The sequence below is a fragment of the Brassica napus genome, chromosome C7 (genome assembly GCF_020379485.1).
Source record: "Brassica napus cultivar Da-Ae chromosome C7, Da-Ae, whole genome shotgun sequence".
In the NCBI taxonomy this organism is placed as follows: Eukaryota; Viridiplantae; Streptophyta; class Magnoliopsida; order Brassicales; family Brassicaceae; genus Brassica; species Brassica napus.
In genome coordinates this window covers 33,407,255-33,427,923 of record NC_063450.1, presented here as the reverse complement: position 1 = coordinate 33,427,923, position 20,669 = coordinate 33,407,255, and the positions used below count along the sequence as shown (strand labels likewise).

Here is a 20,669-nt window from a genome sequence, read left to right as displayed (position 1 = left end):
AGACAATTTGGGATGGCGAGCGACGAAGTGCTCTAGACACAAAAAATGAATAACCGTCTCACTGGTTTTCCCGCTACCATCCGCAAACGCAGCTTTTGCGATTCGTAGTAGTTGATTGCGTTTCGAAACAATCATACAAACCGTTAAAAATCGCTCTGAACCTCTTAAAATTAAAAGCTGATTTCAGCTAGCGTTTAAGGTTACGGGATGGTTGCGGGTAAAAAAAAAAAATTTTAAAATTTTAAAATCAAAAATTTAAAATGGAAATATTATAAATAAAAATATATACATATTTTATATATTAATTAAAATTTACAAACAATATCATAATTTGTTTTATAAAAACTTTAAACTAACTATTTATTAGAATTTTAAAACATTTATATACACACATATAAAAAGATATACACATATATAAAACGAAATAAAATATTTTTTAAAAAGTTTTAATATAAATATTCAAAACAATTTTATTAAAATTATAACTTTCAACTAATTTAATTTTTTTATAAATAAACATAATATTTTTATTAATCATATTATATTGATAATTATTATATTTTATTACAATAGTATGTTTTTATATTTTTATAATGTTATAATATGTTAATATGGGTAATTTATTATTAAACCGCTGCAATATCTTATAATCAATCGGTCACAAATATCCCATAAACGCAACAATTTTCAAACGTTGAACCAGTTATACAAAACGCTTAGTAACGCTTGAAACCGCAACCACCCATATCCGTAAACTCCCGCATCCGCAACCGCATCCGCTACGTTTAAACCAGTTAGGCCTATAAGTTTCAGTTTAGTTGGAGTCCGACAAAAGGGACAAAGCAATATATTGTGGAAGATGAATATACATTTGTGATCAAATGCGATGGTCAAATGCGAGAAAATAAACAATTTTGATTAAGAAAGGAAACATAAAAAGGGTTAAGCGCAAGATTAGGGTTGGGGATTTTGAAAACGGAATTTGATTTTTGGGAGAAAATGGTTATAAGGTGAGGTATTGTTCACGTGTTGTCTACATTTTGTTTGATTTGTTTATGAAAATTTTTTGTGACTATTAAATTATCAATGGTTACAAGGAAAAGTTAACAAACTATACCAAAAAATGGTGTTTCATATTGAATGTGATCTATGTTGTAATTGTAAAGTTAAAATGTGAATTGGAATGTAAATTTCTCCGTTCAAATTGTAAAACCTGGATAGACAAAAGTTGACGACATAAGAAAAAAATGATAACATACCAAAACGAGATTTGAGGGACCAGATTTGAGTCTAATTCAAGCATCTCGTTTTATAACATTAGTCATAATCGAATTAATAGTGCGAAGTGTCAATAGACTCATCCCCATCAAGAACATCATTCACGTGTCAGCTCAATCTCGCAGCTAGCCTATTCTTGCCACATCACCACTAAACTCCGATGACGTGTCCCTCCAAGCTGTCCACATCGCATTTTTTTCATGCAAACAATGACACCAACACACTTACATCCCACCAATATAAAACCAAGATGAAAAGATACATAAAAACTTGTATTATACAGATCAAATGGCGTCGAGCGATGAGCTTCCGGGACCGTATCCTGCACGTGATGGAGGAGACATACCTCCGGGAGATCCGACTACGATGAAGACGATGATGATTGACAAAGGAGCTGCGATGCTTCAATCTTTCAAACCAATCAAGCAGATGAGTCTTCATATGTGTTCCTTTGCTTGTTACGGTCACGATCCTAGCCGTCAAATCGAAGTCCATTTCTATGTTCATCGTGTCAACGAAGACTTTCTCCAGTGTGCTGTTTACGACTGCGACTCCGCTAAGACCCACCTCATCGGTCCGTATCTTAATTTACATCATATATTATTATTTTTTCTCTAGTATTTTCGTGTAAACAAAATAATCTTGAACTCGTAGTTACACGTTCATTTGAATGGTTCTATATGCATGCGAAATTGTTTGAAGAGGCATGAGTTATCTTATCTGAAACAAGAATTTAGAGAGATGCATGGTTTCGACTGTCTGGACTCATGCATGCGCATAGTTTTGTAAGAGAGATGTCTTATTATGATTTTGATTATGATTGTGATTTGTGCATGTACTTGTTGTAATTAAATCTCTCAGGGATCGAGTATATTGTGTCCGAGAGGTTATTTGAGAGCCTTTCCTCGGAAGAGCAGAAGCTTTGGCATTCTCATGACTATGAGGTAAATTTCTCTATATATTTTAACTAAATAACTCACTCCTGTATGATTATTGACGTAGACTGAGATGTCAATCCTTGCAAAAGCTTGACTTTATTATTTGTTATTGTAGATCCAAACAGGTCTTCTAATGACTCCAAGGGTCCCTGAGCTTGTAGCTAAGCCAGAACTTCAAAATATTGCCAAAACTTATGGAAAGTTTTGGTGCACTTGGCAGACCGACCGTGGTAACTAATTAGCTCTTTGTATTCTTATGTCGACGTTTTCTTTGTGTGAGAAATATGGAATCTATTATCTATATATCTAATAGAAATCTGTTGAATAGATGGAATATTTTCAAATCGCGCTCTTAATGACCTACTTTTGTTCGCAGGGGATAAATTGCCACTAGGTGCGCCAGCACTAATGATGTCACCACAAGACGTGAACATAGGGAAGATTAAGCCAGGGCTACTGAAGAAACGAGACGACGAATATGGTATCTCGACGGAATCATTGAAGACATCTCGAGCTGAGATTGTAGGATTGGAGAGGAAGAACCCGATGGCTGATTACTGGGTTCATCATGGGAAAGGGTTTGCTGTCGATATAATCGAGACGGATATGAAGAAGTGTGCTCCGTTCCCGTAATATAAGTTGGTGTTCAACGAACAATAACATATAATATTCGTATGTACTAAATGTGGACCGTTAAGTATATAATGTAAGTTATAAATAATGATGTGTAATGCTACGGGCATTACTACATCATTGAGGAGGCTGTTTGTTTGTTTGTTTTCTTCGTGTCATTTTCTTTCGTCTGAGAAACTATAAGCTGCGTACGTATATAAAATACCGGTTTGACATAAGTAATTGTTAGTTTTTAAAAATCGAGTAAAACATTTGATAGATGTGGGTTGCCGGTTGTACTTGTTTTATTGAATTTTCATAATTCGGCAATGGATGAAGTATATAACTAAACGGATTAAGAAAAGAGCCAGTTAAGAAAAGAGCCAGAAATATTAATTTGATTGATTACATAGGGAAAATAGAGATTTTTAAGTTACAAAAAAAAAACGAAAATAGAGATTTTTTTTGTACAAGAATGGAAAAATCTAAGATGATGGCTCAGAGAGGCAAATACAAAACGAAAAGCTCTCTCAAGCATTACCTATTAACTAAATGTCAGAGAAGAACCGAAGGTGGAGGGATGAGACATGAGCCTGCGCAGTTTATAGGTTTCACTAATTATTAAGTAAAAATTTTGAACAAAAATAATTTAGTAATGTCACTTGAGCATATTTTCCTTCTCAAATTACGTCCTTTGCAGCCTGCGCCTGAATCACCATATGCCAGTTTGAATCTCCAGTCTCCGTTTAATTCCCACCTGAAGAGAACAAACCAAAGCAAAAACTAGTCTAGAACAAGTCAACAATGATACCATAATAATGATAACTAGAGATTGATCTGTGCACCCGCACGGATATTTAGTTTTACCTTTTATAAACAAATATTAATATAAATTTAAAACTTTATCTATATTAAGTAATTGGTTAAGATGACATTTCAAAAACATAATAATTTTATAGTTTATATTAAGTAATTATATTTTATTTTTGAGCTGTCGATTTTATCACTCATTTTTAGAACTTAACCCGAACATCCACACGAATGTATTTTTATTTTTTGCGGATCATAATTTTATACTCTTCAACACTTATATTGGGTTATTTGTATAAAAGTATGCATAAAATAATATATGTACATTTTAAATATATGTTTATTAATATATTATATAAATTATTCTTTTTATGTGGTTTATAGTTATTACTAATGAATAATGAAAATTATAACTATATATCTTTAAAAAAATATTGTGTTCTAAATTTAGTAAATAAATACTTAAATTGATTTAGGTGGCTTTATAGTTTTCTTATCATTTTTATTAATTAACTATTAACTAGATTTTGAACCCGCGCGTCCGCGCGGATATATGTCAAACTTAATAAATGTTAAACATTGATGTTACTGTTTTATATTTTTTTGAGTTTTTAGATTGATGTAAACCCAAAAGAAAGCTCAGTTCATTTTATAACCAAGATTAAACCCAACATGAAAAAATAATTGTTTCTAAATTTGTTGTTGATTGTTTATACCATGATGGGATATTAGACATATCAAAACGATTTATTATATAAGATATTTGTCAATTAGTAATACTTAACTACATTATCCTATTTATAATGTAATTATATATTTATGTAAATTATAATTCAAAATTTTCAAAATAAAACATCTTATGTAAATTATAAATAGATGGGTTGATATTTAAACAATATGTATTATATTAACAACATGACAAATAAAAAATAACTATTTGGTAATTAATTTGTTAAAATGGGCCAAAACTTAATTACAATGTTAAAACTTTATTTTCATCACAATATATGTGGATTAGGTTTTAATTATATTTTAATTGATCAAGCCCATAAAATACTAAACATGTTAGTCCGGTTAAATGATATGATTTTAAACGTGATTTGCAAGATAAGAAACCTAAAAAATCTTGTGCTAGTTATGTGAATGATTTAATATCGTGATTGTTACAAAGATTTGCTAAAATATATGAATAAATTTAGGAAGGTCATTCTTTTAGGAAATTAATAAATGATTAGTTTAATTTTAAACAAAATAATTTCTACGGATATTATCTTATTGTTTTGATGTTGAATTTATTTTTTTAATTTGTACAAGACATGATATATATTATGATCGAAAGAATACAATTTTCAAGCTTTCTTAATCAATTACATGGATTTGTTCTATCTAATATAAGTGTTTAGATTCTCCAGACTGAGAAAACAGGTGGTGTTATTAAGATGAAGATGCGATGTAATACATGAAGAATGTACTATCACAATTTAATACAATGTTTTATCAATGGTTTTCTTAGCATATGTAGGAAACCAGCTCATCTAGTCTGATGATTTTTAATGGTTTGGTTTAGTATCGGTTTCTAATTGTATGGTTTAGTAATAAGGCAAAACGCTGTGTTTTATTAATTGTATAGAACTATATGTGGGCAACGGAAGATGAATTGGTTTAGTAGTTTTCTAGTTTATTAATAAGGCAAATCATGTATTTAATTAAAAGTCAAAACTCTGTGTTTAATATCAGTGGCATAAGAAAATAATTATTGAGCAAAACTAAGGGTTAAGTACAAGATGTACTTCCCTTTTAATAGATTAGATAATATAGTATTAATAAATCTACGTCGTTTATACTTATTTCAATTATATAGGAATATCAAGGATAAAAGATGATGAATAAATAAATAATTTTATAACATTACTAAATGATAGATGATTTCACTTATAGACAATATTTATTAGCTAGCTAGATTATAGGAAGTGTTTTTTGACCCTAATTAATTAATTAAATTACTGTTGCTTTTTTTAGTTAAAAGTCAAATTAGGAAATATATTAATTAAACAGAAAAAGACATAGAATCCTAAAAGATAGGTTAATTAATAATTCTAGTGACATACCATTGTAAATAAGTTGGAAAATATAGAGATATTTTATATTTGTCCTTCTCTTTTAATAGAGTAGATATTGAAACTAACTAACTTGATTTTCTGGTTTATTAAGCTTAATTATAGGTCAATGATTCGATCAGACGGCCCTCAAATTTTTCCAGTGTCTTATTACCTTGAAGAACAGTGGCCTAGATACATGCCATCTTCATACTCTCTTCTAACAAATACATGTTTGTATAACAAAATATATATTTTTTTAATTTAAACTAGATCCGCGAGTTAAGTGCATAATTATTATTTTTATTTACAAAATTATTAATATGTTTATTATTTCATATACATGTTTGATGATATAACCCGCAAAAACTGTAATAATACAAATGTCTATTCATTAGTCGTATGTTGATTCAAGAAAGTTTACTATATTTTATTATTTTAATATTGATTTAAATAACTTACTTAGGATTTATTTAAAATTTTAGTTTTGTAAACACATTTAATTATGAAATTTTGTATGAAAGTCTAATTTATTTTTAGTTATTCATCAAATAAAAACCAAAAGCTTTGATTTGTTTGACATATTTTTATAAACTGAAATAGCCAAAACCAAATCAAATTTTTGGGCAGCTCCATTTGGTAGAATTTTGTAAAACCGAACTAACAAAAAAGACTGATTAATCATACTAACGATCTCTTATGCACAGATACAAAAATCATTTTATTTCCTGTAATTATTATATTGAAAACATTAAACTTCTTTTTTAATTCAATTTTTTTTGGGTCTAAACCCATATTCTGTTTAGACCATGGACAATTGTTTAATCTCTTCTCCGCAACTACCAGTTCAAATCTGACACTTCTTATATATTAAAACAGAAGTCACAACCTTGATTCATGTGTGATATTTCATTTTGGACCATCGACTAGAAAATAGTTACATTAATTTGTCTTATCATTTATTCTTATTAATATCACATTAAGTCCACATTGCCAACAACTTTAACATAAATAAAGATGACTATGTTTTAAGAACATAATAAAACCTTTCTATGTTATATAAATCGTGACTTCTATAATAAAACCTTTCTATCAAACACTATATGATTTTTTAATTTGTGTTTGTTCTTCAGGTTTACTACTTCTATCGTTTACTCAAAGTTGTTCTATAGACTTTTTAAGTGGATCACTGAAACCACTCTAAAAATTAGCATATAGGATTGTATCGATTCTATGACCATGAACGAACACGACTTGAAATGTTCCTAATAATTTTTTTTTTTAAATTAGCTTGCTCGAGTCATGTATTAGTCCTTTTTGTTGAGATTTTGTTAGCCTGCAAAAGTCAATATCATATTCTTTTTAATACTAGGTAAATCTTTATACACTTTTATCACAGAATGCACTTGGAGAAGATGAAGATGGTGGAGTATTCAATAAAACAAAAGTGGAATTGTTGCATTAATAATGTGGCTATATTAAAAACGACCAATTATGTACACAATTGATAATTAGTAAATTGGCTCTAACCCTTTATATATTAGTTAAGGTCTTTTAGAATTCTCGTTGTGGGATATAATATCTCTAATACCCCTCCTCGAGATGATGGCTCTTATCGGCCAGAAATTTCGAAACTTTAAGACATTTATACTCAGTCGAGCGAGTTAATTACGGCCTTTATACCCGGTCGGGGCTCTGATACCATGTTAGATTTAGAGTATTTAGGATCTGGGCTCTGATACCATGTCAGATTCGGGTTAACTATGAGCTTCCAACTTAAAACCAATTGGTAATTAGTGGATTAGCCCGAACTTTTTATATATTAGTTAAGGTCTCTTAGAATTGTCCATGTGGGATATAATATCCCTAATAGGTTGTGTACCTGATAGTAACAAGAAGTTGATTGAACAAAACCCAACTCATGATCAAAAACTTTTTGTTTGCTTTTCAAGTTAATAGCACCTGCCTTGGTTAACAACAAGATATCCGCATTTTCTTTGCTGACTTGGAGGAGAACATGACCGAACAGTAAATCATAAGGAGCTCAATATCTTCTCTATCCAGCAAAAAATATTCTGAAGGAGATAATAAAAGATTTGTGTAAGAATGACATCTTTGGATTCTTAGTCATCCCTGCTGGTAAACAAAGGAACCACGCAAAATAGGCTTTATTTTCAGCTCATTCTCAAAATTAGAGGCCTAATATGAACAAAACAAGAAAGCTGACAATATGATGATTCTTAGTTTCATTCCATCTGTTGTTCCATTGATTTTAACAAATGTGTTTAAAGAGTTATATATTTCATCATTGTCCATCCTCTTTTGTAGTACTACATCCTATTGCTGATTTTAGCCTCTTGTTTGGTTTCACTTTCTTAAGTTTAAACACATTGCGCAAAAGACTAATACATAAGAAACGAAAAAATCAAATTTATAATAGAGTAAATAAAACATAAAAGATGAAACTCTAACTCCAAATCATTACATAAACACTTATCACATCAAACAAACCATATAGGACATAACTTTTTCTTCACGAGTCCAAACTCAGTTTCAATTATCAAAACACTTATACAAGCAAAAACAACAAGTTTCTTTATCTTTCTGTCACTCTCAACTTAGAGAGTTGCTAGCTGCTGAATATCATAAGGATGAGCATCGGAAGCAGCTTCTCGCCTAAACGATCTTGTTCCGATAATGACATTCGCAGCTTCACCGGGATGAAACGCATCCCAAAACACATACTCATTCCTATTCAAACATGGGGCTTGACCAGGAAGACAAGTTATCTGTCCATTGTTCCTCCCAACTCCACAACACCCTGCATTTGTCACTGTAAACCCTGCAAACGTAAACAAACAATTTGAGCAAAATTATTATGAGATATTTTGATTACAGTTTTGAAGACTGGTTTAATACCGTAGCGAGCAGGGTTTGCAACGATGTCTTGGAAGATGCCGTATGCGTTGATGTAAGTGAACTTAGCATCAGGAGTGTTTTGGTTAAAATTGTCGACTATTGATATGAGCTTGCTGTTGAAGATTCTGTTCGCAGAGTTGATCCTTTCGTCACATGTTCTCCCATCTCTACTGTTCTGAGCTAGCTCGTTCGGGCTGCAACCGATGGCACCGACTCCTATCAACGCAAACTTCCTTGCTCCATTGTTGTACAATATCTGCTCGGTTACAAACAAAAAAAACATGGAATACTTCAGTCCAACTCACAGAAGTAGAGAATATAGAACTTAAGAGAGTGTGTTACGAACCCGGAGTTGCTCGGTGTAACGGGCAATGAGATCGTCGCTATAGGATTCAGGCGAGAATTGGTTACCGGTAGAGTAAAAAGTGGGCATGAAGTAGTTGTTGAGGTAATCGTTACTGCCTAAGCCGATAGAGTAAATACATTTGCTGAGGTAACTGGAGGCTTGGTCCTCATCACCGAGTATGTTCACTACTTGTGACACCGTGTTCACGTGATTTGCTACTTGACCTGCAAATGCTATTCTACCTCCCTGAACAGCAAAAACCAACATAAGGTAAAAATTTAGAAACTCTAGAATAAGTTGTTTCTTCTCTCGTGACCAAACAAACTGGTTGTTTAGAAGTGTTTCACAAAAGAAACCAATTGGTTCCATATTTTACCGAACAAAACCGAGACAAAATTTAGTGTAGCTAAACCAAACCAAATATACCAAAAGTCATCTTTCAAATACAGATACACGTACGTAAAAATAATATTTAATGAGATTAAAGTGTCAAACCTAATCGATATTTGATGAAGATATGATTTATGTATACTTTGAGGTACTTTTATCCAAAAAGAAACCAAATCTAGATCTTAAACCAAATTAAACCGAACCAGAAATTAAGTTATAGTTTGGTCATAAATTCAAAAAAAAAAAAAGAACAGAAATAACGGATCCAAACCAAATAATATAAAGCTAGTCTCTAACTGAGAAGGTTATAAATTTACCAATTGTCTACCGGTTTCTTCTCGGATTCCGGCAGCAGCAGAAGCATAGTTGACTCCACGGAGGATGTCTTCTCCTCTAGCGGCGGCATATGGTGTAATGTAGTCGTCAAACCCCAAAAGCTCAGCTACCCAAACGAAACAGAGCACATTAGTTACCTTCTTTGTGTGTTTAAAGTGAAGGAGTGGAAAAGCAAAGGAAAATGTAGTTAGTTAGACTCACTGATAACATCGACAGTAGTTTTGCCGTTGCTAAACCGACCGGTTGGACCTTGAGAGAAATCAATACCATAAGGAAAGTAATTGGCTCTAGCTAGTGAATTAAGCTGATTATTGTTGCCGTTATCAACCAAAGAGTCACCAAATATGAAGTAACACGGTGCAATTGGATCACTAGCAACCATATTAATGGCCACAGCAACTATAATTATCATTAAACACATTTTCGCCATCTCCTCTAACACAAAACTACCAAAAGGGAGAAGAAAGAGAGTGATAATGTGAAGAACGAAAAGTGGGTTTATATAATACGGTTTGGAGAAAATGAAGAGAACGAGAAAACGTTATTTTATAAAGTTTTAAACGGTTGAGGAAGCATTAAATGTCCACGCGGCGATGATGTTTGGATGTGTAAATGTAAAAAGAAGAGTAAATGAATGTGTGTTTATATATGTGAAATAATTTAGAGTGTGGTGGATCCACGATCTAGAGACATAACGAAAGATGGTGGAGTAGAGTTAATACTCTCTGTCGATGTTTAAATTTTCTTTACTGTGACCAACTTGCAACGTGACCGGTTCGATTTTAATGCTGTGCTTTGGAGTTTGAGCTCTTGACTTTTCTAAAAGTCTCGAGAAAGTTACAAAACTTGTCTCGACATGAAAACTAAAGACACTTGTATTCAACTAACACTCGGATCACTCTTCTTATAGTCTTTGTTAACTTTTAAGACTAGTCTTTTGCAACGTGGAGCTTAAATCCATATTCATTCCTTCATATTCTCCTATTCAAAAACAGTTTCAACATGTGTTACATATCAAAGTTTATCTCTAATCTCGACCAATACAGTCACTAACCACTAGACAATAACCTCTTCAAAAAAGTATACAGCTCATCTTTGCTTGCCTTATTCTAGCACACTGCCTGTGGAAAAAAAAAGCAACATGACTAAATCTTGACATGAAAATGGCATAATGTAACAAACATGGCAACATGAAATGAAGGGTCCGTTCCACACATGATCCCTCTTTCTCAACAATAATCAAATCTAACTGCTAATATTGACCTGGCTTGGTCGAATCAACGGTTGAAGAATGATGTAGAGGATATGCCATGTGTTAGGATGGAAGTGAACATTTAATTAAAAAGACAGAGAGTGAGTCCCATGTCATGATGATGTAGATGATTATCATAACATGACCATAAGAACTAAATGTTGAGTAGCTGAAAGTAATAAATTCTCATTTGTTCTGCTTTGCAGTGTTTCTTAAACTGCAAAATCTACTTCGGGACCCAATACAATTTATCAAACCAAGATTCAAACTTTCTGATTCAAGCAGCTACACCCAAAAGAATTTAATAAGACGAGGGAAAGAGAAATCTAATAAGTTTTGGTACTAGAGAAATTGATGATGACGTTCATCAATAGATTTGGTTATGACAGAGCAAATTAGTTATAAAAAGCAAACATGTCCAAAGAAAGAAATATCACCGAGTTTTCAGATCTATTCCACCATTCACCAACCACATGGTTGTTGTATTTATGAACTCTACCAATACTCTAGTGTCAAAAATCCAGCAATGGGAGCCATAAAACACTGAAAGTTTTCAGTTGTTTTATCAATAAAATATTCACTCACTGTGAATGGAGCGAACTAACCAATCAAATGATATGTTGGATACCTACAATGGCTTTAGATGTCGATAGACTTGTGTTTTTCAAAGATCCTTTCTAACGAACTCGACTTTTTCAGTAATATAAAATGCGTTAAATTGATGAAACTATAATGGATGCAATGGAGACGAACCTTGAGTTACTATTCTATTAATCTCTTAAACATATATAACGAACAAACCGAGTTACTAGTCTAAAGAATCTCTTACACACACACACACACTACAGACGAACAAACCGTGGTTCAAGTCTACGAATCTCTTTAACTAATCTAGCAAAAAATGTACCGAACAAAATGGTTTTGGCGAATTTCCTAGAAGATTTTGGCTAATGCCTAGGTCTATACAACATGCCAAACAAGTCACATTCCATGAAAAACATAATGGAAAGAAGTCAGATTCGAAGCAGAAAAACGTATGATCTACTAATAATATTGTTTACAAGAAAAAGAAGAGACGTACATGAAAACTCTTCATTTCTGTACTGTAGCTATAACTCATCCGAGGAACGGCTTGGAGAAGAAAAGTATTGTAGAGCCATGTCTTTCGCTATTTGAAGCAAGCTCTTCACGTCGTTACTGCCCACTTCAAGACAGTCTTGTAAAAACTCTCCATCGACTACTTCAGCTTGCACCATCTCCCAAAACTCCCTCAATGCACCCTACCATTCATTACACAAAAATGCACACAACTCTTTTCAGCCTTTAGAAACAAACATAGCACAGGATGGATCAAAGGAGAGCAAGAAACAACTTATTTGTGATTGAAATTCAAATAACCATGATCTGTTACGAGAATCTAAATAAGCTTGAGAGTCTCTTATTCTCTCACCTACGGAACAACAGAACCAAGCGAGTTATCACTTAAAGTCTCTTTCTTTATCATTAAAGTATCAATCTTTTCTATAAAATCCATACCGATTTACGAAAGATTCTAAGGAGACGACGAAGCAACTGCTTCGAAACACGAAGAGCTTTTCCATAACTCCTCGCAGCAGAACTCGCTTTCTCAGCGTTCGATTCAGCTCGATTGAACTCCGTAACTATACCCATAAGCTCGTTCAGATCACCGATCGCACCGTACACCTCACCGTAGTCAATCCCACCCTTTCTCCAAGCGTAGTTCCACATGTAATCCCACCCAACAGACCACGCTCTGCTCAGGAACCCTATCCCTAACCCACGATCTATCTCCTCAGCCATTTCTCGTACCCGAGACGACCCCGACGCGTCTCCGCGGGAAGCGCGTAGGTTCGCGACGCGGAGGAGGAGGGATCGTGTGGTTGAGATCAGGGTTTTGTATTGTGAGAAGGAGGAGAATGGGAAGGAGAAGGCGTTAGCGAAAATACGTGACGGGGGTGAGATTGTGAGAACGAGGAATAGAACGGAGAAGAGCTTCATCGTCGCCGGCGAAGAGTTTATTCCGGCCATCGCTTTCAGTTTGACTTTTAAGTCAAATGTCACCGTCGAGACTCGAGAGATGAAAAGGTGAATTAAGGAAGACGTGGAGGATCTCGTTGACAAAAAAATAAAGATCTCGTCCCGGTTTAACTTGATTTTACCGGTTCGATTTTATCAGGATCCGGTTCAGTATGATAATATATCACGATCCGAGATACAGTTATTTTCCGCCTATAGGTACGAATTATATAATCTTGTCCCAAAATCCCTTTTTTTCTTTTTTTTTTTAAGTTTTTTGAATTATTACCCGTACGTAATCCATACTCCCATTTATTAATTTTGTACGCTAAATTCTTTGATTTAGAATTTTTGCAATGTTTAATGCATATTCCATGATATGCTTCATGCATATACCATGCAAAGTGTTTTTTTTTCTAACGTTGGTTTGCTTTTCTGATTATGAATTTATGAGATGGGTCAACCGTGCTAGTGACTCGTGTGTGGTTTCCATTTCTTTTTTACAGGGAAGGGAGGAGTTATCGTTGATGAGTCAACCGAAAATAATAAACACAGAGATACATATTTGATAAAACCAAAATCACAAACTCAGAGATACATATTTGATCAAACCAAAATAATAAAACACACATATTTGATCAAACCAAAATAACAAGCACACACACACACATACATGGGGTGGGTCAAAGGTGTGTTTTCTACAACAACCCTTGTTTATTTGTTGGACGACACAAAAAGGATACAATCAGAGTGATTAATATTACCATACACCAGAGAGATTCTTTGAAACATATATATAGTTCCATTCTCTAGCTAGGCTTTACTTTTCTTTTTATAGGGAAGGGACTAGGGAGTTGTCCTTGATGAGTCAACCCAAAATAATAAAACACACATAGATACATATTTGATCAAACCAAATAACAAACACAGAGATATATATATATATATATATATTTGATCAAACCAGAATATAACACACACAGATACATATTTGATCAAACCAAAATAACAAGCACACACACACACATACATGGGGTGGGTCAAAGGTGTGTTTTCTACAACAACACTTGTTTATTTGTTGGACGACACAAAAAGGATACAATCAGAGTGATTAATATTACCATATACCAGAGAGATTCTTTGAAACATATAGTTTTGCTCTCTAGCTAGGCTTTACTAACCGAAAACCAGAAAACATATAGTTATGATAGATATCGTGTTGAAGTACAAATTGTAAATATTACCATACACCAGAGAGATTCTTTGAAACATATGGTGAACGGAATCTTCTGATTTACAATTTGTACTTCAACACGATATCTACCCTGAGGTATTGAAAAGGAGAAAGAAGAGATCATCAAAAAACCATACCAATTGGCTTGAAATATAGGAACTATGGATTTTTTTTGGTGATGATAAGAACAATTATGAAACTCGTCTGTAAGGTGATGTTAATGTAAAGAAAAACTTATTGCTTCTATCTTGTGCCTCCAGTATGGGTGAGGAAAAGCAAGCCCAAAGCTGCCAGCTACAACTGGGCAGTGCTTCGTAGAATCACAGAGTTGGTAACCCCTTCTAGACGACTTAGGAATTCGCCCTGATCCTCCCTCTAAAATCATTCTTGCTGATACCGTTGAAGAAGATGAGATGTTTTTGTCTGCTCAGACCAAACATATTTATCAAGAAAAGCAAATTCATATATAATTGGAAAAAGTTGTGTTGAAACTTAAAAATCATCAAAATAAACATACGTGTAAAAGCGGTTATCCTAAAGACTGGATTATCGTTAATAGTAACTTTATATGGCAAGATCTCCACTCTACTGACATCAACGCCACTAGTTATCGGAGCGTTTTTTGAATTCCGCCAAAGTTGAAATGAAACAAGGAGAAGAAAAAATGTGGTAGAAGTTTTAACACATGCGACAATAATAATAAACTGCTAATAGTGGTGAATGCTAATAGTGGTGAAGTTTTAATATTTAAATGCAGTGACGTATAATTATTAGATTAAAATTTTAGCCCGCCGCTATATCCAGTATGACATTTTCAAACGCAAATCTAGCTAGCTTAACTAACCATAGGCGTGAAACTTAAAATGGGCGCACATTGCTTCAAACGGATGTTCCGGGTCATCAACAATTAATGCAACACTATATTCTCCCTGAGATATTAAAAAGAGAAAGAAGGGTGTCGCATTAGAACATCAAGAAACCATAGCCAATTGGTTTAACATATAGCGACTATGGAATTGGATTAAACGCTTATGAATTCATCTAAAGCTAGTGTTAAATAATGCATGTATGTACAGAAAAACTTACTGATAGATCTTCATTGTTTTTAGGAGGTCTACGTTAGCTACAGTAAGCACAAAGGGGCCAGGCTCAAACACAGATGTCGAAAAAGTGAGCCCGTAAATCACCAATCCGGTCTCCGAATCCAAAAGTCATATCTAAGAGCACCATTATCGCTAACTATTAAGGAGTTTTAAGAGGTGTTGGACCCACAAAAATCATAAAACCCATTCCTTCTTCCTCTTCTGCAAGAGGTAAGTCCGATAGAGTTTTTGTACTGTTCGCGGGCTCATTGACATGTGGCGATCCGCGATTGGTACATTTTTATTTTTTTTTTCTAAATAGGACAAAACAAAAAAGAATAATAAAAAAAAATTAGAACCCACTGTTCCCCTCTTCATTAATGCTGCTCTAACACACTCTCTGTAAGGTTTTGGGCTGCTCACACCAAAGATATTTATCAAGAAAAGTATAATTTTTTTTGGAAAAGCATAAGAAATTGGAAAAGTTAAAACATATGGTAATTTAAAATCATCAAAAATAACGAAAAGAGTATTGCATACATGCAACACCGGTTATTTTAAATGTTGGCTTAAAGCATCTTCAACCCTACTGCAAAAAAAACTGCAAAATAGAATGAAAAATGCAGTCATGAACAAACAAAAAAGACATTACTGCATATATAGAGTAATGTCTTTTTTGTTTGTTCATGACTGCATTTTGCAGTTTTTTTTGCAGTGGGGTTGGAGATGCTCTTATCGTTAAATTTAAGCGGATACGGAATTATCTCCACCTTAGTGACGTTAACGGCACCCTTATAAAAAGGGTATTCCGGCAGTTAGAGAATTCGATGACGGTGCCCAAAGAAGCTGGTAGAAAAAAGAGGGAAATAAAGAGAAGAAGTAAAGTCTGGGTGAGGTAACTAGTTTCGAGTTTGTTAGCGGTGGTTTTGGTTTACGATGATGTGAGTGCGGTTTACGGTTCGACTGTCCTGCGTGTCTGGTGGTCCAAAGTCGGAGGCGCTCTCGGTAATCCTATGAACCCTTTGGCGTGAAGACAGTTCGACGTTGATAAACGGTTTTTGGATGTGCGGAGGCTCTGCAAGTTAGGAGCTCCGGTTTTAAATGGTGTCGGGGTTGATCTCCGGCGATGGCATCGTTCAGGTCGAGATAGGTTCCACGTGGTGTGCGGAAGGCTAAGATGAAGACACGTGGTCCAAACCTATTTCCTTGCGGCGCGTTTTAGGGTGAACTGCCCGTGTCGAGTACTGTGGGCCGTTTGGGCCGCTATGTATTTTATGGGCTTCGGCTCTTTGTGTGTTTGCTTTCTGTGGCCCGTTGTTTCTCTGGGCTTTTGGTTTGTACTCGTTTTGTTCGGGCTTCGCCCTGGGCTTGGCCCTAATAAATATCAATTTGGGAAAAAAAAAAGGTCTGGGCGTGAGATATCGGCATCGTTTTTTGGCTTCTCTATATTTAGTAGAGAGAGATGCCCTTTTTTTCTTGTTTGTATAAGTACGTGCACGCATGCCTTCTTATTTACAGGCAGCTGGGTTATATGATTTTGCTATATAAATAAAATGGTATCAGATTATATTTTATGATTTTATCTTTAACACATGAGACAATAAATGATGTAAAAGCATTAAATTAAATTTCGGCCCACCACTTTATTTAAGAGACTTCTGTTGACCAAAAAAAAAGACTTCTACAACTCATGAATCTCTATTTTAGCTAAACGGTTAAAATAATACTCTTCAAACAGTTGAAATTTTGTTAATTTTGATCTCGCATCACACATGTACTTTTTTAATGTTAATTAGTTGAAGTATTCTCTTTTTTTAAACAACAATTATAGTTGAATTTCTCATGTGTCAATGTTCTTGATAGATATTGAGATCTCAAATGATACATATATAATTTAATAATTACAATTATCAGGCAATAATTAACCAACATGTAATTACACATCAGTCATCGCCTTTTATCTAATCACTAGAGCTTATAGCGCGGATTATTACTTTAAATTTATTAATTTATACCATTATGTGTGATTATATATGTTGAATTTGTTAATAATTTTTATTCTATGTAGATTTGAGGCAAAGTTTGAATATTGATTAAAAGGGATTTTAAAATATTTAATACAATATGATTGATTTTTTTTTTTGCTATTGTGGAATTGCTTAGAGATCTCTTAATCAACATTTTATATGTATCAGATATTATTGTGATAGGTTATATTTAATTTAATTTTAATTAGAGTATTTGGTTTTTACCAATTACTTACCATATATATTATTGGCTAAATTGTTGTCAGTGTCGATGAGGAATAAAATATTTTGTTCTCGGATTATATTTCAAAAAACAAAAATTAAAAAGTAGAAATCAAAGCAGAATTAATTGATTTAACTTCACACGTGAGTTCATGAGCCTTTACAAATACATACCACAACTATAGAGTCCAATTTTCAGATAAAAATATTCATAAAAAGAGCAAAATTAAACCATACCTATAAATCCAAAGATTGACATATCATCCAAAAATGATAAATATATGTTGGAAAAAGAGCCGTGAACGTTTATAGTTGCCATAAGTGAATCCTAAAAATCCCTATGATAAAAATAACAATACATATTACAACAGAAGATAAACATATAAAGAGTTAAACTAACAAATAAATATTAATTATTCAACAATATTTTTTTTTAAATAGAATATTATCATTAAATTTTATAACTATTTCAAGATAAGATAATAATATTATTCTGTCTTTGTATGCCATAACCGAACAAAGATAAAATTATGTCAATTTTTTTTTTTTAAACACTCAAAAATACTTTCAAAACTATAATCACCAACATCTAATTACTCTACAATTATTCTTTTTTTTTTGGTTGAAAATCATTAACAATAATTGCTAACATTGTGTATTACTTATTTTAACTGACATTAAAATACGTTTAGTGGAGACACATGTTTTGCTACTTAGGAATCCCATGTTTTTATTATAAGCCCATGTTTTTTTAATCCTAATTATCATATTGTTTTAATCGTATAAATTCAAGTTTTTGTAATTATATTATGCCTCTGATAGTAATAGCTAGATGATGCCTTTGATCGTTTTAGAAAAATTGATGCTATAAGCGAAGGTTTTTTTTTCAATACTATGGCATGGCACTGGTTAGAGAGCCTAACACAAATAACAACTATTTTGCCTACGATAATTATGTTTTGTATTGGTACATATAGTTCTAAATAAAATTTGATGATAAAAAAATGTAAGAAAGTTATGTTCTTAACATATAATTGTAAAATTTAATATGCATAAAAGTAAAATGTAAGTGTAGATGCAAAAATCATGTTTAGATTCACAACATAAATTAATTAATAAATATGAAAAATTATAAATTTATTTAATTTTATGTTGGGTCAATTCAAAGTATAATATAATTTGATAATTTATTAATTTTAAAAACTTAAATTAATAATTCTTATACATAAATTTTATAAAATTTACATACATATAAAAAAAAGTTTGTGTTTTTATATCTTTTTACAATGAAATTCATTTTAACTTTTATAGTTTTATCAATATTTAAGTGTTATATTATATTTATAAAATTTATATTTATAAATTTACATAAATATAATTAAATGCTTGAGTTTTATTATTATTGTTTTCTTTATTTTGGATTTGTTTTTATAATAAGTTTTTGTTATGTGTATTTCATGTAGAATGTTATAGTTTTCTATTTCGAAAGTTGTTTAGTAATTAAAATAATGATTAACTCTAAATTATAATATCTAAATTATGTGATTGTAATTGTTATTTTAGTTCTACTGATCAAGTGATTTAAGATTCATTTGTATTTTTTTTCCTTTAAGTTTAGTAATTTCATTTTGGTAGTTATTTTTTCATTTAAAAGAAATTGTTAGTGTTTTATTATATTTAACTTGTCGCATTTTAAAGTCTCTCATCTTGATTCGAACTATTTTATTTTTTATGTTCTCTGACAATATCAGTTCATATGTAAATCATGAATTTTTATATATTAAAACGACCATTTGGCATGTGCTCAAAGACTAATAATAAGAGCATGATTATCGGGTGAAACCCATTTTGGGTTTCTAATTTTTTTTTTGTTTTGTTTTATCTGATTAAAAAAAAAAAAAATTAAAACGAAATCAATCGTGGGCCGCCACGTGTCGTGGAGCCCGTAAAATAGTGTAAGAAGCTGGCTAAGAGCGATCCGTAATTGGCGACGTTGGTGACCGTTTTTTAAAGAAAATGTGGGGTCCACACACTGATTTTATGCAGAAACCCATTTTGGGTTCCGCGATAATCATGCTCTAACTCATGATTTCTCAGAGAATACACAAAAAGTGAAACCAAACTCCCGTATTTTAGACACCTCACTCAAACTATCTCAGCGACAAATTTATTGAAAGCTGCTTCATCTTTCACTCTTCAAAAAAAACAACATGACATGAAAAAAAAAGAAAGATTAAATACGCTTCAATTCAAGTAAGAAAAAGCTTATTATCGAAAGGGTCATTTACGCACGACTAAACTGAGCTAGAATGAAACTAAAGCATACGAGTTGGAATTGGAAGAACTACAATACAAATATATATATAGGAATGATGATAGGAAACAGAGATGGAGAAGGTGACAAATGAGGTCATCATCGTAGAAGACCAAGTTCCTAATAAATTGGAGCATCTTCAAGTTTGGCAAACCAATATCAGGACATAGAGTGAGAGTAGAAGAAGAAGGAAACTTACGTGAATTCATAAGCCTTGTTTGTATTATGGGAAACCAAGCTCCAGTTTAGAGAAAATAGATGTATCTTAAACCTGCGGAATTGGAAGGATTTGTCCAATGGTCACAACAACTTTCTTTGCATATCCTCCTCCAGAAAGAAGAGCACAGACTTGAGACAAATAGAGCAGTGTCAGAAAGTTTAAGACTTTACTCTAAGCCTACGTAGAGGATTTGAAGGCAATCCGACATTTGATCCTTACACCAATTGTTATTCTTACACCAGAGATTATGAGGTTAAATATAATGAAAATTGTATTCAAAGAAACATAAAGTGTCTCCAATGGACAAAAGTCTGAAGATTGAAATGAAAAGAAGGCAAAGTCATTAGGTAAACATAAAAACAGTAATTAAACTGCAGCAAAAACAATCACTGCGTAAGAGGATAGGTTGAAGCTATATTAGCCACTCTTGGAACGCTTGGCTTCATCTGATTCAAGACTCTCAGAAGCTTTTCTAACCCTATCACCTTCATAATCTTCAAAGCCTTTGGAAGGACCGGATTCCTCACTTCTAGTCTTCAAAATAACATCGGACATT

General features: G+C 32.7%; 3 protein-coding genes across 4 annotated transcripts; 1 reads left to right on the top strand and 2 right to left on the bottom strand.

Moving 5' to 3' along the window:
• Positions 1-1,539: 1,539 nt before the first annotated feature.
• Positions 1,540-3,067, top strand: BNACNNG34690D (oil body-associated protein 2A). The gene is made up of 4 exons (XM_013815255.3): positions 1,540-1,852; positions 2,140-2,222; positions 2,332-2,446; positions 2,593-3,067. Exons 1-4 carry the CDS (start codon positions 1,567-1,569, stop codon positions 2,847-2,849), a joined length of 741 nt encoding a protein of 246 aa, XP_013670709.1. The 5' UTR covers positions 1,540-1,566; the 3' UTR covers positions 2,850-3,067.
• Positions 3,068-8,144: 5,077 nt separating this feature from the next.
• Positions 8,145-10,240, bottom strand: LOC106375370 (GDSL esterase/lipase At5g45670). The gene is made up of 5 exons (XM_013815256.3): positions 9,927-10,240; positions 9,707-9,831; positions 9,000-9,245; positions 8,654-8,909; positions 8,145-8,576 (listed from the first exon to the last, which is right to left on the bottom strand). Exons 1-5 carry the CDS (start codon positions 10,153-10,155, stop codon positions 8,353-8,355), a joined length of 1,080 nt encoding a protein of 359 aa, XP_013670710.2. The 5' UTR covers positions 10,156-10,240; the 3' UTR covers positions 8,145-8,352.
• Positions 10,241-10,670: 430 nt separating this feature from the next.
• On the bottom strand, positions 10,671-13,105 carry BNACNNG34710D. Of its 2 annotated transcripts, none has more exons than XM_013815257.3 (3): positions 12,514-13,105; positions 12,059-12,257; positions 10,671-10,846 (listed from the first exon to the last, which is right to left on the bottom strand). In XM_013815257.3, the coding sequence occupies exons 1-2, from the start codon at positions 13,024-13,026 to the stop codon at positions 12,087-12,089; spliced, it is 684 nt and encodes a 227-aa protein (XP_013670711.1). In that variant the 5' UTR covers positions 13,027-13,105; the 3' UTR covers positions 10,671-10,846; positions 12,059-12,086. The 2 variants fall into 2 exon arrangements, with proteins under 2 accessions (XP_013670711.1, XP_013670712.1); XM_013815258.3 differs by having other exon boundaries at positions 10,671-10,842.
• Between the last annotated feature and the right edge of the window lie 7,564 nt (positions 13,106-20,669).

Coding starts and splice junctions, on each gene's coding strand:
- LOC106375370 (XM_013815256.3), bottom strand. CDS start 10,155: ATGGCGAAAATGTGTTTAATGATAATTATAGTTGCTGTGGCCATTAAT. Junction 9,832..9,926: donor AACTACTGTCGATGTTATCA/GTGAGTCTAACT, acceptor TCGTTTGGGTAG/CTGAGCTTTTGGGGTTTGAC. Junction 9,246..9,706: donor AAGAAACCGGTAGACAATTG/GTAAATTTATAA, acceptor TTTGCTGTTCAG/GGAGGTAGAATAGCATTTGC.
- BNACNNG34710D (XM_013815257.3), bottom strand. CDS start 13,026: ATGGCCGGAATAAACTCTTCGCCGGCGACGATGAAGCTCTTCTCCGTT. Junction 12,258..12,513: donor TTAGAATCTTTCGTAAATCG/GTATGGATTTTA, acceptor AATGAATGGTAG/GGTGCATTGAGGGAGTTTTG.
- BNACNNG34690D (XM_013815255.3), top strand. CDS start 1,567: ATGGCGTCGAGCGATGAGCTTCCGGGACCGTATCCTGCACGTGATGGA. Junction 1,853..2,139: donor CGCTAAGACCCACCTCATCG/GTCCGTATCTTA, acceptor TAAATCTCTCAG/GGATCGAGTATATTGTGTCC. Junction 2,223..2,331: donor GGCATTCTCATGACTATGAG/GTAAATTTCTCT, acceptor TTGTTATTGTAG/ATCCAAACAGGTCTTCTAAT.